Consider the following 17,991-nt stretch of genomic DNA (forward strand, 5'->3'; position numbering starts at 1 on the left):
TTACAATTATGATTGATACCACTTATAAAACATAGTATTACAACGTTGGTCCTTTAAATAGCTCGGAATTCAGCTGTGCTGTTTTTTATAATGCATTGTAAGACATACATATTGTATAGTATTATGTTGTACCATATATGTAACATTACTCAGAATTTATATAGTGTAAATTTCATATTGAACATTAATTTGTTTGAAGTCCTTCTTTGATTTGTTGTAGGGGCAACTGTCACAGCTGACACCAAACGAGGCAATAAATTTGAGGTGTTTCCAAACGGTACTCTGTCCATTCAGAAGATCAAAGTTCAGGACCGCGGACAGTACCTCTGCACAGCGGAAAACCAGCATGGCTCCGATCATCTCCTGGTCACTCTCTCTGTGCTGTCTCACCCATCCAAGATACTAGAGCCTCGCGTAAAGAAAATCGTGGTCCACTCGGGATACCCGGTGGAGATGAAGTGCAAATCTCAGGGACGCCCCTCTCCAACCATCTCCTGGATTCTATCCAACAGGACCATGGTGAGAAACAGCAGCCCGTTCAATGGGAGAGTCTCAGTATTACCTGACGGCACACTCCGCATTAAAGCGGTGACCGTGTATGACCAAGGGAACTACAGATGTGTGGCCAGCAACCCTGCCGGGATTGACTCAGTCACGGTGCGGATGCAAGTGGTGGCTGAGCTACCCACCATCCTGGAGGACAACCACCAGAGTCTGGATGCATATGTTGGGGAAAACATCAGACTGCCCTGCACTGCTGTGGGGACACCTCAGCCCACCATCCACTGGCTGGTCTTTGACGGCACTGAAATCAAACCCTTGCAATTTATCAGCACAAAGCTTTTTGTCTTTACCAACGGGACACTTTATATCAAATCCTTGACCCTGTCTGACAGTGGGAATTACGAATGCGTGGCCACCAGTTCCAGTGGATCTGAGAAGAGGATTGTCAGCCTCCTGGTTCAGCGCAAGCAGCAGCTGCCTAAGATCATGGCAGCTTCACCCAGCAGGAACAAGCTGAACTATGGAGATAAACTCCGACTTCATTGCTCAGCCACGGGATACCCGAAACCCCAGATCCTCTGGAGGTTACCTTCCAAGATAGTAGTTGATCAGTGGCACAGGTAAGGGTCTTGTGACCTAGAGTCCTAGACTACCACAACACTGAATCAGGCCCTGTAGCCCATCTAGTCTGTGGCTAGCCCCATCTAACTGCACCCAGACCATAGCCCTCCAAACGTCTCTCAACCGTTGACCTATCCAAGTGTTACACTTGAACCCACACCTATCACTTCCACTAGTCTACTTGTCTAATTCTCTGTGGGAACAGGTCTAGGCAGTTTTGTTGGTGGTATTTTAACCGAATGCACTTGAAAGGAAAGTTGCCTGCTCAGTTTTCAACTCTCCAGCAGCACTGCACAAAGTAATTGACATTGACATTGGTGTATTATTGTCCTGTGTATTGAGATGCAGTGAGAAGATTTTGCTTTCATGCCTTCCAAACAGATCAATCCAAACATACCAAACACACAGTGGCTGCTTTACTAGATACACCTGTATACCTACTGATCAACGCAACTATCTAATCAGCCCTTCACATGGCAGCAACTCAATGCACAAAGGCATGCAACTATTGCAAGAGGTTCAATTGTTGTTCAGACCAAACATCAGAATAGGAAACAAATGTGCCCTTGGTGACTTTGACCATGGAATGATTGCAGTGCCGTCAGGGGTGATTTGAGTATCTCAGAAACTGCTGATTTCCTGGGATTTTCACACACACACAACAGTCTCTAGAGTTTACAGAGAATGGTGCGATAAACAAAATATACCCAGTGAGTGGCAGTTGTGGGCAAATTTGTCCTGTTACTGAGAGAGGACAGAGGAGAATGGATGGACTGGTTCAAGGTGACAGGATGCTGACAGTAACTCAAGTAACGACACATTACAAGAGTGGTGTGCTGAGGAGCATCTCAAAATGCATTGAACCATGAAGTGAATTGCAGAAGACCACAAACATACAATCAATGGCCAGTTTATTCGGCATTAGAGATATATTATAAAGTGGCCACTCAGTGTACACGAGGTAGTAGAAAGAAAACAAAATGCAGAATATAGCGTAGCAGTTACAGTAAAACTCCAGTGCAGGTAGACAAATAAACTTCAAGGACCACAATAAAGTAGAATAAAAGATTAAGGATTTACCTTCAGTGTATGAAAAATCAATTTAAAAGTCCAATAACTGCCACCACAGTGCCTGATCCTATTGGTCTGCCAAAGGGCATCAGAGAATCAGAATCAGATTTACCATTACTGGCATATGTCATGAAATTCGTTGTTCTGCAGTGGCAGTACATTGCAATACATAATAATAAAAGGAAAACTATAAATTACTATAAAATATATGTATACAAAATTAAAAATGTAGTGCAAAAGGAGAGCTAAAATAGTGAGGTAGTGTACATGGGTTGGTTGTCCATTGAAGAGCAGGTGACAGACCAAAATTAATGGCCAACAGTGAGCCCCTAACACAAAGGTTAACATGTACCTGGCAGGAAATATGTTCCAGATGCTGGGAGAATCCAGTACCAGAGGGCATGGTTTAAGAATAAGGGTAGGTCATTTAGGACAGAGTTGAGGAGGAACTTCTTCTCCCAGAGAGTTGTGGAGGTGTGGAACGCGCTGCCTCAGAAGGCAGTGGAGGCCAATTCTCTGGATGCTTTCAAGAAGGAGCTAGATAGGTATCTTATGGATAGGGGAATCAAGGGTGATGGGGACAAGGCAGGAACGGGGTATTGATAGTAGATGATCAGCCATGATCACAGAATGGCGGTGCAGGCTCGAAGAGCCGAATGGTCTACTTCTGCACCTATTGTCTATTGTCTATATTCTATTATTTCTCAAGGCCAGAATTTACTGAGTCACAGTGGTTTAGGAGTCACACAGCATAGGAACAGGTCATTATGCCAAAATGGCCCATGCTGACCAAGATTCCCATCGAAACTAGTGCCTGTTTGGCCCAGGTCCCTCAAAACAGTTCCTATCCATGTACCCAACAAAGTACCTTACAAATGTTGTTAATGTACTGCCTCTGGCTGCATGTTTCATATATGGACCAAAGTTCAAAGTAATTTTTACTATCAACATGCATCTATGTCACCACATACAACCCTGAGATTTATCTTCTTGTAGGCACACTCAGCAAACCCATAGAACAGAAAAATAACCGTATCAATGAAAGATCAGCCAGAGTGCAGAAGGCAACAAACTGTGCAAATGCAAATATAAATAAATAGCAATAAATAACAAGAACATGAGATAACAAAATGAAGTGTCTTTAAAGTGAGATCATCGGTTGCAGGAACATCTCAATGGATGGGCAAGTGAGTGTAGTTATCCCCTTTTGTTCAAGAGCCTGATGATTGAAGGGTAGCAACTGGTGGTGCAAGTCCTGAGGCTTTTGCACTTTCTAGCTGATGGCAGCAGTGAGAAAAGAGCATGGCCTGGATATCTCTGATGATGGATACTACTTTTCTACAACAGCGTATCATGTAGATGTGCTCGTTGAGTGTAAGGGTTGCCACTCCAACTCCTATTAAATCTCTTCCCTCTCACCTTAAACATCCTAATGCCACCCCAAAATTTGAGATTCATCTGGGTTGGTGATAAAAGTGAATGATTCATACAGCACAGGAACAGACCTTTGACCAACTGGCTCAAGTTCAAGTTTATCATCATCTGGCTAACATGAGGGGGCACAGTTTTAAGCTGCTTGCAAGTAGGTACAGAGGTATGTCAGGGGTAAGAATAGAGTGGTGAGTGCGTTGAATAGGCTGCTGGTGATGGCGGTGGAGGTGGATATGATAGAGTCTTTTAAGAGACTCCTGGATAGGTTTATGGAGCTAAGAAAAATAGAGGGCTATGGGTAACCTTAGGTAATCTCTAGAGTAAGTACATATTCAGCACAGCATTGTGGGCCGAAGAGCCTGTATTGTGCTGTAGTTTATCTATGTTTCTAAATGGTGGTGCAGACTCAATGTCCCAAATGGCATAATTCTGCTCCCATATCTTATGATTTTATGGTCTTATTATTCGTTCCTGGAGTCCCAGAAATGTCCCCATAAATCTCTTTTGCATTGCTTCTAGCTTAACAACATCTTTCCTAAGGGTTTCCAAAACTGAAGAAGGTATACCAAATGTACTTCAACAATGTCTTGCACAGCCACAACATAACATCCCAGCTTCTGTGTTCACTACCCTGACTGGCAACAGAAGCTATTCTAATCCTCCAGTGACAGGGCCTCCTGGCAGCAAAGCCATCACCAAGAAGCATTAAGCTCTCCCCACCCCCATCCCCAGTCATCTGAAATATACCCAATAGCTAATCAAGCCAGCTGACTAAATCATTCAATATTGCAAACATTTAAAAATAAAAATATGAAGAAAATAAGAAACTCAAATACTTTGAACAGCTGAAATGTCTTGAACAGCTGACTAATTGATTCCCTTCCTTCAGACTTGCTGGGTTCCAACATGCAGATGTAATTGCAGTAAATTCCTTAAAAGGTTGACTGCAGCTTCAGGATTTCTATATTTAGGAGCAGAATAAGACCATTTGGCCCATCGAGCCTACTCCACCATTCCATCATGGCTGATTAATTATGTCTCTCGACCCCATGCTTCTGCCTTCTCCTTATAACTTTTGACACCCTGACGAATCAAGAACCTATTCCGCTTTAAATGTACCCAATGACTTGGCCTCCATAGCCATCTGTGGCAATGAATTCCACAGATTCACTACCCTCTGGCTAATGAAATCTATCTTCAACTCTGCTGTAAAGGGATATCATGCTATTGTGAGACTGTGCCCTCTGATACTAGTCTCACTCACTATTGGAAACATCTTCTCCATGTCCACTCTATCAAGGTCTTTGAGCACTCAATAGATTTCAATGGGATCTCCTCGCATTCTTCCAAAGTCTAGCAAATACAGGTCCAGAGCCATCAAACACTCCTCATATGTTAATCCTTTAATTCCCAAGATCATTCTCGTAATCTTCCTCTGAACTCTCTCCAATCCCAGCTCATCCTTCATTAGAAAAGGACCCCAAAACTGCTCACAATACTCTGAGTGCTATCTGACCACTGCTTTATAAAGCCTCAGCATTATATCCTTGCTTTTATATTCTAGTCCTCTCGAAATGAATGCTAACATTGCTTTTGCCTTCCTCACCACCTACTCAACCTACAAGTTCATTTTTAGGGAATCCTGCAAGAGGACACCAAGTCCTTTTGTACCTCTGATCTCTGGATTTTCTTCCCATTTAGAGAACAGGCTACACTTTAATTCCTTCTACCAATATGCATGACTTTACATTTCCCTACATTATATTCCACATGAAACTTCCTTGCCCATTTCCCCAATTTGTCTAAGTCCTTAAAAAGACTCCCTGCTTTCTCAACACTACTTGCCTGTCCACCTATCTTCACATCGTCCGCAGGCTTGGCCATGAAGCCATCAACTCTGTCAGAATCAGGTTTAATATCACTGGCATATGTTGTGAAGTTTGTAAACCTTATAGCAGCAGTAAAATGCAATACATGATAAATAAAAAACTGAGTTAGATTAAGTGACATTTGTTTATTAAATAGTTAGGTTAAAATAAGTGGTCCAAAAAAATAAAAGTAGTGCGGTTGTGTTTATAGGTTCAATGTTCATTTAGAAACTGGATGGATGAATTCCATCATCCAAATCATTAACATATGATGTGAAAAGAAGCGGTCGCAATACTCACCCCTGCAGAACATCACTGGTCACCTGCAACCAACCAGAAAAAGGTCCCCCTTGTTCCCGCACTTTTTCTCTTGCCAGTCCACCAATCTTCTCTCCATGCTAGTATCTTTCCTGAAATACAATAAGCTTTTATCTTGCTAAGCAGCCTCATGTGTAGCATCCTGTCAAAGGCCTTCTGAAAATCCAAATAAACAACATCCACTGACTCTCCCTAGTCTATGCTGCCTGTTATTTCCTCAACGAATTCTAACAGCATTGTCAGGCAAGATTTTCCCTTAAGGAAACCATGCTGACCTTGGCCCACTTTATCATGTACCTCCAAGTATCCCAGAACCTCATCCTTATTAATGGACTTCAATGTCTTTCAAACCACTGAAGTCAGGCTAACTGGCCTATAAATTCCTTTCTTCTGCCTCTCTCCATTCTTGAAGAGTGAAATGATATTCGCAATTTTCCAGTCCTCCAGAACCATTCCAGAATCTAGTCATTCTTGAAAGATCACTATGAGTGCCTGCACAATCTCATAAGCTACCTCTCTTGGTGTAGGTTTGGTGTACTTGGCAACAAATGATAAAATAGTCTATAGTCAGCATGGTTTCCTGAAGAGGAAATCTTGTTTGAAAAGTTTGTTGGAATTCTTTGAAGAAATAACAAGCGGGATAGACAAAGGAGAATCGATGGTTGTTGTGTGCTTGTATTTTCAGAAGGCCTTTGACAATGTGCCACACATGAGGCTATTTAACAAGTTAAGAGGACATGGTATTACAGGGAGGATACTATCATAGATAAAACATTAGCTGATTAGCAGGAGGACTAGAATATAGAAGCTAGGATGTAGTGTTGGTGCTTTATAAAGTGCCGGTGAGGTGTCACTTGGAATATTGTGAACAGTTTCGTTTCCCTTATCTAAGAAATGATGTGCTGAAATTGGAAAGGGTCAAGGGAGGTTCGTGAAAATGATTCCAGGATTGAAAGGCTTGTCATTTGAGGAACATTTGATGGCTCTGGGCCTCTAATTACTGGAATTCAGAAGAATGAGGGTTGACCTCATTGAAACCTATCGAATGTTGGAAGATCTCAATAGAGTAGGTGGTTCTATGGTGGGGGAGTCTGAGACCAGAGGACATAGCCTCAGAATATAGGGACATCCTTTTAGGATGGAGATGAGGAGAAATTTCTTTAGCCAGAAAGTGGTGAATCTATAGAATTCTTTGCCACAGCCAGCTCTGGAGGCCAAGTCAAGGCAAAGGTTAATAGATTCTTGATTAGTCAGGGCATGAACGGTTACAGGGTAAAGGCAGGAGATTGAGGCTGAGGGAAAATGGATCAGCCATGATGAAGTTGTGGAGCAGACTCGATGAGCCAAATGGCATAATTCTGCTCTTGTATCTAATGGTCTTATGGTCTCTTTCAGGACCCTGCAGTTTACTGCATGTGATCCAGGTGACTTATCTACCTTCAGACCTTTCAGCTTCCCAATCATCTTCTCCTTAGTAATAGCAACTACACTTACTCCTACTCCTTGACACTCTCCTATTTCCAGCTTAATGCTGGTGTCTTCCACAGTGAGGACTAATGCAAAATATTATTTAGGTTTGTCCATCATATCTTTGTCCAGCAGTCCAATATGCATTCTCACCTCTCTTTTACTCTTTAAATATCTGAAAAAACAAGTTTTGGTATCCTCTTTTAGATTACTGGGTAGCTTATGTTCATGTTTCACCTTTTATCTCCTTATTGCTTTTTCAGATTTTGGTTTTTTAAAAGCTTCCCAATCCTCTAGCTTCCAATTAGTTTTTGTTATTTTATATATTGAAAAATGGTCATTATTTTAAAAAAATATTTTCACTTATTCTAGATTAAAGTAGACATTAATAGAAACTATTTAGGAATAAGAGTTGACATCCTAGCTAAAATATAGCGGAATCCTTTGCTCTAAACTGGTCTCATTGAGTCATGGGATCATATGACATGAACACTTTGCCCAACTTAACCATGGCAAACAAGATGCCTTCCTGATCTCATCCCATTTGCCTCTATATTGCCTAAATCCCTCTGAACATTTTCCATCCATGCACCTGTGACAATGTCTTTGAAATGTAATTATACCTACATCTACCACTTTATTTGCAGCTATTTCCATATATTTTACACCCTTTGCATGAAAATCTTGCTACAGATCCCCAACAAAATCTTTCACCTTTCCCCTTCAACATACCCTCTAGTTTTATACTCTCTTGGAAAGACAGTGACAATCCATCACCTCTATGACCCTTCTCCTGTCTCCAACCCTCCTCCTCTTCTTGGACCCACCCTGCACCAATGACCTTCTCTCCTATCTCCAATCCTGCTCCTCTTCTTCGTCAGCCCACCCTGGGTTCTCTTCCTGCTCTGGATCTTTTCATCTCTAAATGGCAAAGAGATATACATCCACTGGCTTGACATCAGCACTCCTCTCTCCTCTTTGAAACTTTCTCCCTCTGAGTGGACTGCCCTCCATTCTCTCCACACCAATTCCCAACTCCCCATCAAACCTGCAAACAAAAGGGGTGATGTTGTTGTGCAGTGGACTGACCTCTACCTTGCTGAGGCCAAGCAGCAACTCTCACACACTTTATCTTACTTACCACTTGAAAAATACCTCACTAAGGACCATCAGGATATTGTCTCTGACTCCATCACCTACCTTATCAAATCTGGAGAACTCCCATCCACAACCACCAGCCTCATAGTTCCCTTACCCTGCACTGCTTATTTCTACCTCCTACCTAAGATCTACAAACCTAATTAGGTACATAATAAGGTGGCTACTGAGTAGTCTTCTGCTGCTGTAGTCCATCTGCTTAAAAGATTCAACGTGTTGTGAATTCAGAGATGCTCTTCTGCACACCACTCTTGTAACACATGGTTATTTGAGCTATTGTAACCTTCTTGGCAGCTTGAACCCGTTTGGCTATTTTCTTCTGATCTCTCTCATTAACAAGGCGTTTTCGCCCACAACGCTGCTGCTCACTGGATGTTTCTTGTTTTTCTTGCAAACTCCAGAGATTGTTCAGCATAAAAAAAATCACAGGAATTCAGCAGTTTCTGAGATACTCAAACAAACCTGACTGCCTCCCACAATTATTCCATGGTCAAAGTCAATTAGATCACATGTCTTCTCCATTCCGATGTTTGGTCTTGACCATGCCTGCATGCTTTTATGTATTGAGTTGCTACCACATGATTGATATTAGATATTTGCATTGACACACAGGTGTACGGGTGTGCCTAATAAAGTGGCCACTGAATGTATATGAAGAAACAGCTCCTTCCCCTGAACAGCCCATGCATCCATGAATGCTAACTTGCTGTTCCATGTCCTGCCTATGTATTCACACCAGTACAGCACAGTACATGCCCTTTGTTGTTTCTCGTAATGTTATGTCTTTGCTGCCCCAAAACAGGTTTCAAGTCATACAAATCAGTGATAATAAACCTGATTCTGACAAACCACAGGCGTCCCAATGCCAATTCCTGTGGCACACCACTGCTCACAGGCATCAAAATTGAAAAACAGCCATCCTACAGCTGCCATTTAGCTCCTTCCACCAAGCCACTTTTGTGTCCATTTGCCTTGCTCATCTTGGGTTCCATGGATTCTGTACCAGACTACCATGCAGGTTACAAATGCCCTCCTGAAATTTTAGTTTCTTTGTGAATATCTCTGCCAATTTTTATTTTAATTTCTTTTATTTTATTATCTCTCCAAAGCATTTTGTGATGCTGTCCTCTGTAGTGTGCACAGGACTACTCCAACTTGTTTGCAATATTTTTTGAGTGACAATTATTTTACCCCGCTTAAATGTGTAGGCATGTAAAATCCATTTGCAAGACAAACTGCATTCTTTCCTCTGTCTTCCTTCTCCTTGGTGTCCTGAAACCCCAAACTAAAATGGAAAGAATGAAGGGAAGATAGAGGGAGGGGGGAAGGTGAGAGGGAAGAAGAGAAGGAACGATAGATAGTTGAAAAGACAAGAAGAAGAAAACGAAATAGAAAGGGGAAGAGTAAGAGAGAGAAATATGAGAAAGAAAAAGAAGATTAAACAAAAGAAAGAACAGAAAGAGAATGGAAACAGAAAAGAAAGAATCAAAGTAAGAGAGGGAAGTAAGTAAGAGAAGGCAAAATGTGAATAAGATTTTAAAAAATGAACAAAGAGAAGAATGTAAGGAAGGAAGAAATGAAGGGACAGAGAGGCATATTTAAACAGTTTTCTTTTTCAGAATATTGGAACCATTCATGGTCTTTATAACCTATGGGGTTCTCTTCAAGTTCTATCAACTTTTTAGCTTGCGGAACATATTAGTTTGTGAAAATATTTTCCTGTAAGCACCAATAAGAAATCAATCTATTTTAGTCCCCATGTTGTTTGGGAGTTAAGAAGGGGTGAAGAATCTAGGGACAATTCATCTGTTAAGACCATAAGACTATAAAGACTATTCAGCCTATTGAGTCTGCTCCGCCATTCCATCATGGCTTATTTATTATTCCTCTTATACAGGACTGGGTCTGAAATGGGGAAGGACACTGCAACTACATATATCTTTGAGCAGGGATGGTGGTGCAGGAGTAACTCAACACAAAAAGATCTGAAGAGTCTCAGCTTGAAGCCTCAACTGTTTAGTCCTTTCAATAGATACTTCTTGGCCTGCTGAGTCCCTCCAGCATTTTGTGTGTATTGCCTTGGATTTCCAGCTTTCTCTTTTTTGTCACCTTATTACTACTTGCTAATAACTTGCATACTTCATTGAAAACCTGCTTTTTCTTTCAGCTTTCAAATCCCTTACTCACTCTTCCTTCAGTTAGTCCTGACGAAGGGTCTCGGCCTGAAACGTCGACTGCGCCTCTTCCTATAGATGCTGCTTGGCCTGCTGCGTTCACCAGCAACTTTGATGTATGTTGCTTGAATTTCCAGCATCTGCAGAATTCCTGTTGTTTTTCTTTCAGTTGCAGTTAGAGCTCTAGGGAACTCTTTTCAATATCGTTTATGTGTTCTTAGGCCAGGAAACTTCCTCTTCAGATCCATGGAACTTCCTTAGGCCGTGTGTGGCAAAAACCTCCCAGAACTAATCATTCATACAGTGAATGTCAAAATGATCGAAGGAGTTAGCTGCAGTATAAACTTTCAGGCAATTAATTGGTAACAGCAGAAAAGAATTCTTTGTTTATGTGTAAAGCTCAGCTAGGGCATTTTTTGAAATATGCAGAGTCCTGAATTAGTCAGCTGGTTAGTTACTAAATCAACAGATTTGAATGACTTGAATTGCCATGTAATGATGTGGATTAAATTTAGCATTTTAGCTTCTACTGGCAACTGAAAGTCGATCTTGGCAAGCAATTAAAGTTCCCCAACTTCAATTCATCATCATCATCCCTGAGGCCTGACGTGGTCGTTCTGTCAGAAACCTCAAAGCAGCTGGTCATGGTAGAACTGACAGTTCCCTGGGAAGGCTAGATTGAGAAGGTGTTTGAGTGTCAGAAAGCCAAATACCTGGTGCTAGTAGAGCAATGCCAGAGACAGGGGTGGAGGGCATGAAGCAAACCTATAGATGTGGGTGTAGAGGTTTTGCCGGCTGCTTGCTTTGTATAACCTACTCTTTCCTTGGCATTATGGGGGCTGCAAAGAAAAGGGCTGACAGGACCATCGCTGAGGCTGCTGAGCAAGTCTCCAGATGGCTATAGTTCAAGAGGTGTGATCCATGAACCAGTGCTGCTGGGGCCTGATCATCCCTTGCTGGGTCGCCTGGGTGAGAGTGTCTGATGTTGATAGACCTGAAACAGCCGACGACCCCGGGTCACGTCACTGATGATGTATCTCAGCGTCAAGTCAAGCTGTGCACTTTGTAGTACTGTCAGTGCCTCACTGAGCTACTGGTGCAGTGGTCCGCAAATGCTCAGGGATGTGCAAATCCTAACTTGGCATTTGGTGACTTAGATTTGTTAATTTATTAAATAGCTGGGAAAAAAAAACTGGAATCAGTGATGGTGACCAAGAGACGGTCAATCTGTTGTCAAAACCTCTCTCCTTCACTGTCGTCATTTGGGATGGTGGTTCTTCACCCCCTGACATATGACAGTTGAGATACAGAACGCACAGCCCGATTTCAGGTCCATTGATTCAAAAGCATGAGCTTGAAGGTCCCCATAGAGCATAGAAAATACAGCACAGGAACAGGTCATTTGGCCTACAATGTTGTGCCAAACCAATTAAATTAGTATTCAAGCAGTCAACTAAATTAATCTCTTCTGCCTGCACAATGTCCATTTCCTTCCATTTCCCTCACATATCAAAATGTCTCTTAAAAATCCCTAGTGTATCTGCCACTGCCACCACCGCAGGCACCATGGTAGTTGGGTCTTTACAGTCAAGCATCTAAGAACATTTGTTAGGTTTTAAAAAATGAGCCACAATTAAGGACACAGTCAAAGCTACTGAATTTCAAAACACAATAAACTACTCATTTAGTTTATTCGATTTTCCATATGAAGGAGATACACTGTCCTTTATCTAGGCTATAATGACTTTTGAGCCACTGTGTTTAACTCTCAGCTGTCTTGTTCAAGAACAATAAGAGATGAACAGTAAGAGGCAGTGATGAGGAACTTATTTGATACACACGTCAACTGTTCATTCCCCTCCGTAGACGCTGCCTGACCTGTTGAGTTCCTGCAGCATTTTGAATGTGTTGCTCTATATTTCCAGCGTCTGCAGAATCTCTTAGGTTTTTGATCTTGATCTATAATTTTATTTAAAAGCACTTCATATTCATAACTATGAAATGATCAGTTATTTTAAACAATCAATTTACTAGTACCTATTAGGAGAAACATTCATGTTGACATGTGACCTTCATCACAAGACAATGTGGTCAACCCTAAAATGACCATTCCTATTTTGAAGGGAACCAGAATGGGCAATAATAAAACATTGCTTAGCAATGTCACTACACTGTGAATGAATAGGTTCTGGCTGGTCATTGAATAATTTGTCAGTAGCTAACTCATCAACCAGGACTTTAGTTGTCACATGTCCTAACAGTGTTTCCCTGTGAAATTTTATCAGCCTGACAGAAAGAGGAAGAATGCTATTGGTACACTGGTCTTCGTCAATCAGGGTATAACAACTGCGGGTTGTGTTGCAGTTAGTCTTTGTCAGTCGGGTACAACAACTAGGGGATTATATTGCAGTTGTACAAGATACTGGCAAGAATACGCTTGGAGTATTGCATATAGCTTTGGTCACTCCGCAATAGGAAAGATACTATTAAACTGGAAAGGATGCGGCAAAGTTTTACAAATATCAGTATGTCGCAAGAATTCTTGGGATTGAGTTACAGGGGGAGATAGAACATGCTTAGTCTTTAATCACTGGAGCTTAGGAGACTGAAAGGAGTTGTTGTAGATGTGTATAAAATCATGAGGGGCATAAATAGAACATGGAATAGTACAGCACAATACTGCCCATGATACTATGTCAACCTATATAAATCTACTACATGATCAATGTAATCCCTCCCTCCTACACAGCTCATAACCTTACATTTTTCTTACATTCATGTGCCTGTCTAAACGTATTAAGTTTTCCTATTGTATCAACCTCTACTACCACACTCTGTAATAAACACTTGACCTCTGACATCCCCCTTAAACCTTCTCGCACTCACCATTGAAGGATGTCCTCTGGTTTCAGCCATAGCTGTAGTGGGACAAAGGTGCTGGTTGTCCATTCAGCCTACATCTCTATGAAGTTCAAAGTAAATTTATTATCAAAGTACATATATGTCACCATACACAACACCAAGATTCATTTTCTTGAGGGCATACTCAATAAATCTATAGAATAATAACCATAACAGAATCAATGAAAGACCACCATTCTCCTTCTCTGCAAAGAGAAAAGCCCTTTCCCCAACTTTTCTTCATAAGACATGCTTTCTAATCCTGACACCAGAGAGAGTAAGTACATCCAACCCTTTTCCCAGGGTTGGGGGATCAAGAACTAAAAGGCATAGGTTGAAACTGAGATGGGAGAGATTTAACAGAAACTTGAATGAAGGGTCTTGGCCCAAAGTGTCAACTGTGTTTTCCATCTCCAGAGATGCTGCTTGGCCTACAGAGTTCTTCCAGCATTTTGTGTGTGTTGCTTTGGATTTCCAGCATTTGCAGATTTTCTTGTACTTGAAAGACAATGTTAGTAGACAGAGATTGGTACTTATGTGGAATAAACTGCTAGATGAAGTGGCTGAGGCGGGTGCAATAACAACGTTTAATAAATAGTTAGACAGATCTTCAGATAGGGAATTTTTAGGTCAGTAAATTGAACTGGCTTGGATGGTCATCTTGGTTTGCATGAACCTGCTGGGCCCTAAAGGCTTACTTCTTTGCTGTATGACTCTATGAAGGTACTCAGGTGAAGTATCTGGAATTTGTTGAAGATACAATGTGAGCAGCTATGGGTGTTCCAGATATTGGCTGAATTCTGTTTTTCTTACCTCAGTTCTCCCTAGATTTCTCTTCCCTGACTTGCATTTCAACCGCTCACAGATATGTCCTCTACTTTATTTTCCAGGAAGGGAGGCCGTGTGACCGTGTTGCTCAATGGGACCTTATCAATCGACTCCATCACCGAGAAGGATGCAGGGAACTACCTGTGCATCGCCCGCAACAAGCTTGGGGACGATCTGATGTCGGTGAAGATTGATGTGTCTATGAAGCCAGCGCTGATTGACCACAACCAGTCCATCCACAAGCATGTGTCGTATGGGGGAGATCTTCAAGTGGACTGCAAGGCTTCTGGGGCCCCCAAACCCGAGATCTCCTGGAGTTTACCGGACGGGACCATGATCAACAATGTCCTGCAAGCAGATGACAGCGGCAGGCGGACTCGTAGCTACGTCGTGTTTGGCAATGGGACCCTCTACTATAATAAAGTGGGGATGGCGGAAGAGGGAGATTACACATGTTATGCACAAAATACTCTTGGCAAGGATGAGATGAAAGTTCACGTGACTGTACTGCCTGCACCGCCCCAGATCAAGAAGTCCTATAAGCCCCTCCACAAGGCAAGGTTTGGCGAATCTGCAATGTTTGACTGCCAGGCGACAGGAAAACCACTGCCAAAGATATTATGGATGTTGCCAACGAATGAAATCATCTCGTTCTCCAAGAACAGATACCACCTATATTCCAATGGCTCCCTGCTCATCAAAAACATTCGGCTGTCCGACGCTGGGGAGTACACGTGTATTGCCCGTAACCCTGGCGGCGATGATACCGAACTCATGCATCTCAGCGTGGTCTTAACCCCACCGGTCATCAACGGTTTCCACGGGAACAGGACAGTCATTAAGGAGATTGCGGTGAGGCACTCGAGGAAACAGATACACTGCAAGGCAGAGGGATTTCCCATGCCCCAGGTCACTTGGATTATGCCGGGTAACATTCTGCTGAGTGCTCCCTACTACGGCAGCAGAATCGTCGTCCACTTCAATGGCACCTTGGAAATTCGCAACGTCCGGGCATCAGACAAAGCCCAGTTCACTTGCTTGGCCCGCAATGAAGCGGGCCAGGCCGCTTTGGTGGTCAACTTGGACGTCACCCAGATGCTCAGGAGGCCCATGTTCAAGAATCCATTTAATAAGAAGGTCATCGCCAGTGCAGAGTCCACCGCTATCCTCAACTGCTCAGCAGACGGCTACCCACCTCCAGAGATTCTCTGGATCCTACCCAATGGGACACGGTTCACCAGCAGACACAAGGCTGCCCGCTTCCAGATGGGGAGCAACGGCACCTTCTTTATCCACAGTCCCACTGTGGCAGACGCGGGCAAGTATCGCTGTGCGGCCAGGAATGAGATCGGTTACATAGAGAAACTCATTGTCTTTGAGGTTGCCCAAAAACCCACCATCCACACCCATCCACTGGGACTAATACGGAGCATAAGCGGAGATGCCTTAAGTCTCAATTGTTCTGCAAGTGGGAGTCCAGTGCCAACTATCGCATGGACCACGCCAAGTGGTTTTGTCCTTAGTAGACCCCAGATCAATGCAAAGTATATCCTGTTCGAAAACGGGACTTTGACTATTAGGGAGATAAGCATACATGACCGGGGTAATTATATATGCAAAGCTCGTAATAACGCTGGTGTCTCCTCCTTGGTTATATCTGTCTTGGTCATGGCCTACACACCTCGGATAACCAACGATCCCCCCACATCCGTCCATCTGAGGGCTGGATCACCCATTCAACTCAACTGCATGGCGATCGGAATTCCCAAGCCCGAAATAGTGTGGGAGTTACCTAATCACATGGTGCTTTCAACGTTCAGTAAGGTGCGCCCCACTGGGAGGGAGTACCTACATCCACAAGGAACATTAGTGATCCATAGGATGTCCATTACCGATTCAGGGACTTACAAATGTACAGCCAGAAGCCGTCTCGGCAGTGACTCGAGAGTAACTTTCGTTCAGGTCGTCTGAAGCGACTGCTCTTCATAAAATGAAGTCTTCCTCCCAGGTATTCTTATATTCATTTTTGAATAATGTTTACAGACATTAATATTAACTAGTGCCAAACACACAAACCAATGGAATGGCTTGTTTCAGCCATGGAAGGAATATTTTATTTTCTTATTTTTAAAAAATCTGATTATGTAGGGTGCAACTTCAAACAAACACCACCTCTGACCAGTTTCAGAACGAACAGAATGAAGAGTAATACCAGATGAAGATCTATCCAAAAAAGTGCAGCTCCTCTGTGAAGAGTTTGGGATGCCACGGTAGCAAAGCTCAACGGTATTACAGCGCAGAGCATCGGTTCAAATCTGACGCTGCCAGTAAGAAGTTTCTACATCCTTCCTGTGAGTGCCATTGGTTTCATCTGGGTGCTCCGTTTGCTTCCATGCTCCAAAGACGGTTGGTAGGTTAATTAGTTATTGTAAATCATCCTACGATTAGGCTAGGGTTAAATAGTTGGGTTGCTGAATGTCAAGGCTCCTTGGGCTGGAACAGCTTGTTCCAAACTGTATCTCTAAATAAATAAATAATATCCCACTGTCCTCATCAAGACTGCATGGAGAGGCAACTTGTCATATTGTCTATCGTCATGAAAACTTTTCTGAAAAATTGGCAGAGCTGGATGACTAATGGAAGGGAACCTTGAATTACTTCTTCATTCCATTGATGTTACAATCTGTCACAAATAAAAACAGATTTCTAAGTTGTAGAGAATGGTGAAGTCACAGACTAGACTCCATTATACAATAATTTATTCTTTGCTTCTTTAACATTTGATAACGCGTTCTTTCACCATTGTAAAAGAATTGCCTAGATAATGCAATCAAACAGCAGAAATCAACACCATTAGAAATTGAGAAATATTTAGATCTACCTTTCAGCTTCTACATGCAGGTCAAAAGAATTCCCAACATGACCGTCCGTTGCATTATTTACAGCTTTTATTTCTGCATAACACTTGCAATCATTTAACATATAACAGTATGAATCCAGGTGTAACTAAATGTCAGGTGTAATATAATTGATCTTTACTTGGAAAACTCTATAATAAAAGTTTTTTATTAAGTTGGTGATGAAATGTTATCTTGCGTTGTGACTGAATGCATTGCATATCCTGCATTGATTGGGACTATTGGTGATGTAAGACCCTAAGAACATCCTTCTATTCTGAGATAAAAGACACACGGATGAGGGTCATTAAATTGTGGGCACCCAATGCCTTGCAACACTTGCACGTCTGTGACACAAATCACACATTTCACTGTATGTTTCGATGTTTCAATATTCATGTTCAAAGTTTTTTATTGAGTTGGTGATGAGATATTATCTTGTGTGGAACTTTTACCCATTGAGAATGTATCCATGGAGTTAAAGAACATGGTCTTTATCTTTAAATATTTAACACAAGCAGCTGGGGAATCAATCAGAAAATGGAGCACGTGTCACACCATGGGTTTTGCTGAGGGTCAAATGCCCTTATGAAGTTCTGGATGTTGAAGATCAGGTGGCAGGCTGTAATAGCACATTTATTGCAAAAGTGTTTGTGTGCCAGAGGTGAAAAAACTTATAGAAAAAGTGCAAAAATATTTACTGTGCAAAAAATGGCAAAACAAAAAAGAGAAAATACAGATATATATCATCAG

At 42.1% G+C, this 17,991-nt stretch overlaps 1 protein-coding gene across 4 annotated transcripts in view; it reads left to right on the forward strand.

Annotated features, from left to right (window-relative positions):
* igsf10 (immunoglobulin superfamily, member 10) overlaps positions 1–17,415 on the forward strand; it is a 41,842-nt gene extending 24,427 nt beyond the window's left edge. For 3 of the 4 annotated variants that reach the window (XM_063045334.1, XM_063045333.1, XM_063045335.1), the window contains exons 7-8: positions 221–1,124; positions 14,404–17,415. In XM_063045334.1, the coding sequence (XP_062901404.1) occupies positions 221–1,124; positions 14,404–16,312 (2,813 nt within the window). In that variant the 3' untranslated portion in view covers positions 16,313–17,415. The remainder of the gene's footprint in view (positions 1–220; positions 1,125–14,403) is intronic. The other variant, XM_063045336.1, reaches the window with a different exon arrangement.
* The last annotated feature ends 576 nt before the right edge of the window (positions 17,416–17,991 follow it).

This window comes from Mobula hypostoma, chromosome 4, assembly GCF_963921235.1.
Source record: "Mobula hypostoma chromosome 4, sMobHyp1.1, whole genome shotgun sequence".
Lineage (NCBI taxonomy): Eukaryota > Metazoa > Chordata > Chondrichthyes > Myliobatiformes > Myliobatidae > Mobula > Mobula hypostoma.